The sequence below is a fragment of the Arachis hypogaea genome, chromosome 11 (genome assembly GCF_003086295.3).
Source record: "Arachis hypogaea cultivar Tifrunner chromosome 11, arahy.Tifrunner.gnm2.J5K5, whole genome shotgun sequence".
NCBI classification, from domain to species: Eukaryota; Viridiplantae; Streptophyta; class Magnoliopsida; order Fabales; family Fabaceae; genus Arachis; species Arachis hypogaea.
Window position 1 is genome coordinate 137,269,873 of NC_092046.1, and position 10,814 is coordinate 137,280,686.

Below are 10,814 nucleotides of genomic sequence, written 5' to 3' on the forward strand. Positions count from 1 at the left end.
ATAGTGTTCAACTCTTAGAAGTTGCAAAATACTTAACCAATATTATGCATAGTTTGCATTCAGATAAAACCACAAAATACTATCCATAACTATCCGAAGTCTTCATTTTTTCCTTAGAGCTTTGAAAGGTGGTGCAGTGGAGCCTAGTTCCTTAAAACCTAGTGGTGCTCCAAAGTCTGATCCCTTTTTTTTTTTGTCAGTAACGCCATCTGAGCTAAGGCTCTTCGGCAAAGTCTGATCCCTTGATTCCTTGTTTGAGTCATGTTGTTAGGATGAATTGGAACATCCTAACTGACTAACTGTTGTGCTAACACTAATTGCTACTTAGGTCTCAGGAAATATTCCAATGGGTCTTGTTGATCTTGTAGCAATGTTTGATTGGGTTTGATGGTGCTTGGTTTGTGGGCACGGTGGGTGGAAGAATGGGGCCATGTATTTCAAGTGTGAATGGCCTACGAATAGGCTGCTTTTTCCTGAATTGAAGTGAAATCCGTGGACCGTTAATCATATTTTGCAACACATGCTCGCTTGCAGCTGTGGCTGGGCTTGCTGCGGTTGGATTTGGTATGGATGGGCTTGGTGCAGCTAGATTTGTTGTGGCTGGGTTTAGTGTAACTGATCTATTGGCATTGACATTGCCATTTTCGTTGCTATTTCCATTGACATCTTGAGCCTCCTTTTTTATGAAACATAATGTGAATTACAATTTGAATTGACACAAATTCTTTCACAATAAAATGTTAAGCTTATGCATATTACCTCATTTGTAGAAGTAGACCGAGACAATGAAATCTCTTCTCTTATTTCTAGAATTGTCATTGTTGTAACAATTTTTGGTATCTCTTCTTATACTTCTTTGCTTTAGCCTATAATTTTAGAGTGTTATGGATCCTACTTTTAAGTCACCTTATAATTTCACAATAGAAATGAGTGATGAACTAATCATAGAATCTAATACTTCAAAAATTCAAATGGAGTAGCACCAAATTTAGATGCAATATTAACTGATTTATCACCCTGTAAATAATAATAAAATTTTGACAACAAAATTCTCATTAAACAAAATTTAAGACACATAAATCCTTCATTAAACCATTTATAAGACACATAAACCCCTTCAATACACACATTATAAGACATCTAAACCCATGTTTATGTGAACATTAGCCTAATTGTTATACCTATACTTGTCTTACCTTCTTCTTCTTTGGTTGTCAATTGGACCCCTTGGAGTTTTCTTGCATATCTTATAGTAGTGACATTTTTTTTTGCACTTGCTATATGTCACTTGGAAAACCTTTTTTACTTTATTCTCTGTTAATTGACTCTTAGATACAAGATTAATAGTTCTTTTTTTTTTGGACAACTAGCTAGTCTCTTAATGGCAGGTGCTATTGAGGATCAGTCTTGCTAAGCAGTGAAAAAAAAACAGAGTCTGCAATATAAAGAGAGTTAGGATTTACTGTTGAGAATAACAAATTCTTGTTAAAATTCTGTTGAGCCTGTTTAGTATTAGTAGTAGCCTTACCTCCTATCTTGGAGAGTTAGTTGAGATTTGTAATTTGACTTCCTCAAAGTATTGAGTGCACTCAAAGATAATAGTTGATTAGTTTTTTCTGGTGAAGAAGAGTTCTTCCTCTCTGTACACGTTTCAACATTATGGTCTTTTGTTCTCTGTTCTTCTTTCTTCTTCTCTCACATAATCTCATTTGAGTTTCTATATGGTATCAAGAGCTTCTGGATTCTTCAATCATGACAGATGCATCTGTCAACTCTAATCCTGGGAATTCAAATTCCTCCAATTCTGCAAATTCAAACCCTAACAACAATGTTCTTGCAAACAATTTCTCTTTCCCATCACATCTACTAAATTCGAGACCTTTCAACCCCATTAGTGACAAGCTTGGAGAAAAGAATCACAAGACTTGGGAACAGCAGGCATTAGCAGCTATTAGAGGTCAAAAATTAGAGGATCACCTGTTTCTAGATCGTGTTCCACCTCAATATGCTTCCACTGAAGATCAGCGAAATTTTCTTGAATCTGTTACCTATCAACAGTGGCTCCAAGATGATTATAACCTTCAATCCTGGTTGCTTGCTTCTATTGATCCTGTGTTCAAGAACAAAATGGTTGGCTGCACACTTAGTCATCAAATTTGGAGAACGATTGAGGAGTACTTTGCTGAATCAACAAGATTTCGAGTGAAGCAGCTAAAGGCTCAACTCAAGGCCATCAAGAAACAAGGTCAAAGCCCCACTGATTATGTTTTCAAAATAAAAAATATTGCTGATCCATTAGCTGCACTAGGATCTCCTTTAACCACAGAAGAACACAAAGAAGCTCTTCTTGAAGGATTGAGTGAAGAATATCAAATGATTCTCACTACAGTCAATACAAAACCAGAATTATACAGTCTATGTGAAGTTGAAACCATCATCATGTCTTATGATGATATGCTGGACAAGTTTCGCAGATCTACAAACCCTATGGTACAAGCTAACTTCACCCAATCCTCTTTTCCATCAATCCCTAATACTGGCAGAGGTTTTGGAGGTCGAAGAGGTCATGGTGGTAGGTCACAAAGGGGTGGCCGATCCTTTTATTCCTCACCAAGGCCACAATGCCAAATTTGTGGATGCTTTGGCCACATTGCTTGGCATTGTTTCAATCGTTTTGATCAGAATATTCCTCCACCGTCACAAACCTTCCAAGAAAATCAACCTGAACAATTTTCAAATGCTACAAATACTAATTCTTCTACAACTAATAAGAATTCAGCCACTACACCACCACCACCACCTCCCCCATCATTCCATAATCCTACAGCATACATAGCAGCCCCAGGAACTATTGCAGATCCTTCTTGGTATCCAGATATAGGGGCTTCTCATCACATTACACAAGACTCATCAAACTTCATTTCCTCCTCAGATTACACTGGTCCTGACAAAATACAAATTGGTAATGGTGCAGGTTTGCATATTTCTAAAGTTGGAAGTTCTTATCTATATGCTTATGACTCAAATAGATTTTTTCAATTGCAGACATTAATATACTCATCTGAAATCACTAAAAATCTAATTAGCGTTTCTAAATTTGCTGAAGATAATAACGTGTACTTTCAATTTCATGCTCATTTGTGTTTTGTTAAATGCCAGTGGACTGATAAGGTGCTGTTACAAGGGTATAGAAAAGGAGGAATCTACAGATTCTCTAATGTTGCTGCCCCTAATACATCTTCTATTTTACAAAAACCATGTGTCTTTACTGCTTCTAGGATTTCTTTAGACTTGTGGCATAAAAGAATGGGCCACACGGCCATGAAAACTGTAATTTCTGCTCTTTCAAATTGTAATCCTGGCAAGATTTACATCACAAGACACGTTCAATTTGATGAAACATCCTTCCCTTACAAAGACTTATTTTTTACACCATCATTCCATTCTTCTACTACATCAGATACTTCTATACCTAGTATAGGTTCTGTTATACCCTCCACTATTTCCAGTCACTATTATACTCGCGATACCAATTCTACTTCTCTCTCTACTGATTTTAACCTTAACAAGTCCAATACAATACATGTTAGCAGCAGTAATCAACCTCACACCAATAATTCTTTGTCTAACAATTCTTTCCCTAGTGTTGTCTCTAATACTGATCTTGCTAATTCTAGTAATCTTCAATCTAATATATTAAATACCACTTCTGTCTCAGGACCACAGATATGCCTCCCCCCCCCCCCATTGATCCTAATGGCAATCCAAATCAACTTCATAAATCCCCTCATGCTAACACCTCACCACCCTTAACTGATAATCGTCATCCCATGCTTACAAGGTCTAAAACTGGAAATTCTAAACCGAAAGCCTATATCACTAAGACACCTTCTGATGCCTCTGTAGAACAGCCACCTAAGAATCCCTCTACTGTATTAGCCATTTCACATTGGAAGAATGCTATGCAAGAAGAATATAATGCGTTGATTAAAAATCAAACCTGGACTCTTGTCCCCAAACCTGATAATGCTAAGATCATCGGCTGCAAATGGATCTACACCATCAAAAGACTCCCTGATGGTTCCATTCAAAAGTACAAAGCTAGATTGGTGGCACAAGGTTTCCACCAATCTGAAGGCTTTGATTTTGAACAAGTTTTCAGCCCTGTTATTAGACCAATTACAATCAGATTAGTGTTGAGTATTGCTTTATCAAAAGACTGGATTATTAGACAATTTGATTTTAATAATTCTTTTCTTAATGGTGATCTAAAAGAAACTATTTACATGCATCAACCAGTTGGATTTTCTCATGATTCAGACAACATTGTATGCAAGTTAAACAAGTCCTTGTATGGCTTGAAACAAGCCCCTCGTGAGTGGTTCTTAAAGCTTAGCAAAACTCTAAATCTGTTTGGTTTTTATAGCACAAAATCAGATACATCGTTGTTCATTAAGCATGGTTCTCATTATGTTATGTTTATTCTTTGTTATGTTGATGATATTATAATAACGGGTAATGATTCTGTTGAAATAAATGCTATGATTCAGAACTTAAACAAAATATTTACTTTGAAAGACCTTGGTGAATTATCATATTTCCTTGGTATTGAGGTTCAGCGAAGTAAAACTGGACAGCTGCACCTTTCACAAACCAAGTACATTAAAGATCTCTTATCTAAACTAGGGATGAGTGATGCTTCTCCTATGCCAACTCCTATGATCTCATCCTTACAATTATTGTCTACTGGATCAGAACGTTTTGAGGATCCCAAACTCTTCAGGTCAGTTGTAGGAACTCTACAATATGTTACTATAACTCGACCGGACCTAAGCTTTGCTGTTCAAAAGGTCTCTCAGTTTATGCACAGTCCTCTTTTGGCTCACTGGAAGGCTGTGAAGAGGATACTCAGGTACCTACAAGGGACAAAAGACCATGGTTTACTTCTACATAAGTGCAGGGATTACAAGTTGTATGGTTTTTCTGATTCAGATTGGGCAGCAGATTTAGAAGACAGGAGGTCTGTTTCAGGTTATTGCATTTACTTAGGAACTAATCTGGTTAATTGGTCTTGTAGGAAGCAACCAACTATAAGCAGGTCATCTACTGAGGCAGAATTTCGTAGCCTAGCATCGTGTGAAGCAGAAGTGACTTGGGTTAAAAATCTACTTGATGAGTTGAAGATTCCTTTGGCAACTGTTCCAATGATTTTTTGTGACAACATGAGCACCGTTATGCTCACAGCAAATCCTGTACTACATGACAAAACTAAGCACTTTCAACTTGACATTCAAGTTGTTAGAGAGAAGGTGAATAATAAGGCTCTCCAAGTGGTTCACATACCAGGAATAGAACAAGTCGCTGACATTTTGACAAAGCCATTATCTGCTGCTAGTTTCGAACGGCTCAAGAACAAGCTCAGAGTTGTCCCAAAGCACACCTTGAGCTTGAGGGGGGGGTATTGAGGATCAGTCTTGCTAAGCAGTGAAAAAAAAACAGAGTCTGCAATATAAAGAGAGTTAGGGTTTACTGTTGAGAATAACAAATTCTTGTTAAAATTCTGTTGAGCCTGTTTAGTATAAGTAGTAGCCTTACCTCCTATCTTGGAGAGTTAGTTGAGATTTGTAATTTGACTTCCTCAAAGTATTGAGTGCACTCAAAGATAATAGTTGATTAGTTTTTTCTGGTGAAGAAGAGTTCTTCCTCTCTGTACACGTTTCAACTTTATGGTCTTTTGTTCTCTGTTCTTCTTTCTTCTTCTCTCACACAATCTCATTTGAGTTTCTATAGGTGCCACTGGCCTAAGAACATCTCATGCTTGCCAAAACTCCTATAAAGCTTACATAAGTAATCTCTAACCTTACGGCAAATTGCTCCTTTTCATTTTCTATAACCTACACTTTAGCTACTTTCAAAGCTTTGCTAATCATCTTCCGATGTATATAGATATTATAGTCCTCTTTCATATGCTCCAAAACCTCTTTAGGTGATAGTAGTGGTTGTGTCACCAGCCTCTTCACTAGCTTGTTAGTAACCTAACATCTACTTGTTATGTTATTTGTAAAAATTTTTTTACAAGTGTGCTCTCTGACATATGTTTTAACCTGAAATCATAGTTCCTGACTGTTCTAGGAAGTTATGATTAGCCAAGGAAAATCCTCTATAGCACATTTTGCCCTCACTTTATGTTTTTCATTTTTTATATACTTTAACTCCTCTTCAAAAACAAACATGTCCTTTGGTGCTTGCTTGAATTGTGCTATAATGTTAAATATTTCTCCAACCTCAAAATCTACTTCACTATAACCAATATCATCATCAAATTTGTGAAATCTAGGCTTCCTATTTTCATCATCAGATGAAATTAGAGTTGAATGCTTCTAACTCATATTGATACGGCTTACAATATGAGAATCCATTTCTTCCACAATGGGCTCAGCATTGGACCTTGCTTCAGGCATTTCATTTGGGCTTTTAATTTCACCCATAGTGTCATCATAATTTGGACCTTTGTCCTAGCATGTCGCCCTTACCTTGACCCATTCACAATTTCATCCTTTTCTAAAATATGCCTTCTTCTCAGCCCTATATATCTTTTATTTTTTTTCCTTAGTTTTAGGAGCTAAGTCATCATCATCATTAACTTTTTTTGTTATAGGTGTCACACTCTTCTTCTTAAGTATTGATGTCTTCTTCCTAAGTGTCATTGTCTTTTTTTTAGGTGTGTCCTTCTTACTCTTATTCTTAGCCCTGCTTCTTGCTCTCAACTCTCGCTCTTATTGCTATTGAGTATCTCATAACCAGGGGGAGGAGGCTTATAAGCCTTGTCCTTAGCACTCTCACAGCCTCATTAGTGGAGGAGTCACTCAACTCTACAGAAACATTCCTTAGCTCCACAATTGGCTGACTCACAGAAAGATTAAAATACAAATACAACTCAATTTTTAAATTTGCCATTTTATTATCACACATCTGGTTAATCTCTTTGTCACCTTTCAGAATATGGAGACCATAGTCTAGATTAGTAGGGGTGTTCATGTATCGGATTCGATCCGCATATCCGCGGTGTTTATCCGAATTCGCTCCGAAAATTGCAGATATGGATCCGATCTGCAAGAATTTCGGATCGGATTGCGGATTTTGTTTGGTATTCGCATATCCGCGTATCCGCAAAAATAAAGAAATAAATAAGTAAATATTGTTTTTATGTTTTATTTCAACTAATAATTATCATATATGTTGTATTATTTTAATTTATTATTAAAAAAAGTATGTTTAATATTATTTTAAGAGTAAACATATTTAAAAGAATAGAAACATGAATTTTATTATATTTTTTTAATAAAAACAAGCTTTTAAAAATATTTTTGTGTTTTGCGCATATATCCGATATTCGATATCCGATCCGATCCGCAAATGTGCGGATCGGATTGGATCGGATCCAACCTTAAAAACTGGGGATATTGGATCTGATCCAATCCGATGATTTTAGTGCGGATCGGATCAAAATTTTGGTCATATCTGATCCGATCCGATCCGCGTGCACCCCTATAGATTAGAGACAGTAAGGTCTTGCCAATACATAATCTTGTACTCTGTATATCCTAGATCTTTAAACATCTTTTAATCCTTAAAATTAACAAGTCAATGTCCAACTTCGTGAATCTATGCACCTTACCATAAGGTAGCAGAGAACTCCATTGCTGTCTCTCTCAAACCACCCTCCATGGTGAAATATTAGGATAAAATAGGAATATAAAGGTAAATACTTATTACAACACAAATAAATTATAACTATCAGAGATCAATATACCTAAAACGGAACAAAAAAATCTCTCCTTTAAGAATTCAACCCTAATGAAAGTGATCGTTTTTCACAAGTGTCTAAAAAAATACATATATTATACTTTATGGTGGTCCACAACAAAAATACTTCAAATAAACAAATGAAGGACTACACTGTTATGGTTTACAAATGGTTGAAAAATAGAAACTAATCTTGAAGAACTAAAAAATTGCTCTATCAACAACATGTCACCTCTTGCATCAGCAAACTCCGCGTTATTGCACAATCACCTCACCGTCATGTTCTCCCTCATCGGCTCTCCTTCATCGGCAATTTCTGGAGGAAAGTCTTATAGTCTCTAGGGTTTAAGGTGTGTTTGTGTGAAATGAAAACAAAGTGTGAGAGTGTTTTATGTGTTAAGGAGAGAATGAGAAGTCTCTTTTAAAAGCTGGTTCGAAGGTGCATCAAAACAACAATGTTTTTTATGATTGTGCAGAGACCTAATTATCTAATCAAATGGTTTGAGTTTACACAAGAGAGTTACCGTTACACGTAGAATTTCTTGGTTACTATTTGACGGAAGAGCTACTATAGGAACTTTTGGTCACACAGAATGAATGGATAAAAGTCGCGTTATTATTTTATAATGATTAAGGAGCGCTAAATCTTTTAAGTAATGATTAAGGATTAAGGTAAAAAAAAATTTCCTCAATTGTTTTGTCAAATATAATATTTTACTATTTAATATTATATATATATATTTAATCCTACTTAAAAAATATATAATAAAAAATTATACTTAATAAAATAATTAAAAATTTGAGAGAATCTATTTTCTTGTCATTAACTTAATAGAATATTTATTTGTTTAGTTTAGTGACATTGCGAATGAGTAATATTCTATTATTAACTGAATTGATAATACAAGAATCTGATGTGCGATTATAAAATTCTGATTAATAAGCACTATACCTTTAAAAAAAGGTTAATATATTATATTACGAGTTATTGAATATTTATTTATTTAATTTTAATTATGTTAGGTGTATTAAAAAATTAATTATTAAATTAATTATAAATATATATTAAAAATAAATTAAATAACATATATTTATAAATAAATTTATAATAAATTTGATGACTGAATTTTTAAGGTGTATATATAATTTTTTATTTACCTTATCAATTACACCATCATGAGAAGTGAGTCCAAATACAGTACAAGGGTAGATTTGCCACCCGGACACCGACAAATCCCTTTGACGGCGCTGATTGTGAGATGGATATAGAAAAGATGAGCTCCTCTTGTCAAGGAAGTTCAATTCAATTTGGTTTATGCTTTGTAAATAGTAACATCAACAACTGTTGTATAATGTATTCAGTTCCTCGAGACAACTATACAAATTACAAATTCTCTAAGCGCAGAGCAGTAACAAAAAAAAATGCTACAATAATTTGATTAATTTCGTGCCAACCACCACTAATTAAATAATTAGAGCATGATAAACATGTCAGAGACAGACCCTCAAACTAATCATTATTTTCCCCTTTAAGTGGGTATCAAGGTTTGTTCCTTGTTATTCACCAAAGCCAAAGCAAAGGGATTGACAGCTATCTCTTTCTTATTAGATTTCCTCCCTTTTCTGTATAGTTTACTTTCTGATTTTATTTTTAATTTTTTAAACGAGTAACTTGGTGAAAGTGTAACTTAATCTAAGTTTTCAATCCATTTTTTTAGTCTAACTAATTTCAGGTGAATTAGTAAACTTGCTGCGAGTGAAATGCAGAGAGAGATGCATTATCATAGACTTGCATCTGAATATTTCCATTGGTACAACTATGAGAGCTAAAACTCCAAGCACTCCAACATAACCCCATTTCAAATTTTCAGCATGACTCTGATTATTGTTTAGCCCTTCAAATATGTCTGCTACAACAATTCCAATTATGGCATACCCCAGAACATGGTGGCATATGTTCCAGCACTTACAATACCCAGCTTCTTTGTTTGGTCTTATACAAATGGAAAGCATCTGAATAACATCATCAATAGCATACCAGTAAGAGAAAAAATGTTAAGACCTTTTCAACATTAGAACATTAGAGTATATTTAAGAAACTTGAGACCACTCACTTGTATGTTTATGAATATGAAAGCAATGATGCTTAGAGTATGTTGTGTTTTAGGCACAAACTCTTTTGATGATTTTTCAAGCCAAAGACCAAAGCTCCATCCCAATAAGCCTAGGATATATCCTAGAATCTGGCACATTATGTGACAATAGTACCATTCATTAAACTTCAAAGGATCTGTTCTGCAATATCTTGCTATGACCACCCCTATGGGTAGCAAAATACCCCACCCTAGCAGGACTAGAATCGCATAAACCTATGATAATGTTCACACATGTCAGTATAGTATAGTATATCAATTGACAATTAATGTTAAATGGTAACCTATGAATTCTTCTTTCAATTTAGATACATTAATTTAAAGATGTACAAGCTTAGACTGATAAAAACAAAGAAAGGGAATATATGTTTTTAGTGTTAATAATTGACCTTACATTTTGGAGGTGGCGTTTATGATGATGTGGGGGAGCATGGCCATTATTGTGTGATATTTCATATGTTGTTTCAGCAGTTTCTGGCCTTTGTAGATGAAAGGCATTCATCTGAACCTCCACTTCATTGATTTTGGTGTCAAGATCAGAGAGAATTGTTCTTTGACTTTGACTTTGAACTTGAGCATAGATAGGGAGGTAGGGAACAAATATACCTACAAGAATAAGGGTACAGGTTGATATTGCCATAGCATATATATGTCAATATCAATGTCTTAATGTCACTTTCTCAACTTTGTGAAACAAAAGTGAAGTGATTGTAACATCCAAAATGCTAGCTCTTTCCTCACACACACAACTTGCTAACACAACAATAAATGTGATCCCCATAGATTTTATTTAGGCAAACAGTTCCTTACTTCTCTAGTTTAAAAGAAATGCCATTAAATTTAATCACTTAAGTA

The 10,814-nt window shown here is 35.0% G+C and overlaps 1 protein-coding gene across 1 annotated transcript; it reads right to left on the reverse strand.

Moving 5' to 3' along the window:
- Positions 1 to 9,315: 9,315 nt before the first annotated feature.
- LOC112721927 (cytochrome b561 and DOMON domain-containing protein At4g12980-like) lies at positions 9,316 to 10,599 on the reverse strand. The gene is made up of 3 exons (XM_025772946.3): positions 10,354 to 10,599; positions 9,921 to 10,175; positions 9,316 to 9,819 (listed from the first exon to the last, which is right to left on the reverse strand). Exons 1-3 carry the CDS (start codon positions 10,597 to 10,599, stop codon positions 9,526 to 9,528), a joined length of 795 nt encoding a protein of 264 aa, XP_025628731.1. The 3' UTR covers positions 9,316 to 9,525.
- Positions 10,600 to 10,814: the final 215 nt, after the last annotated feature.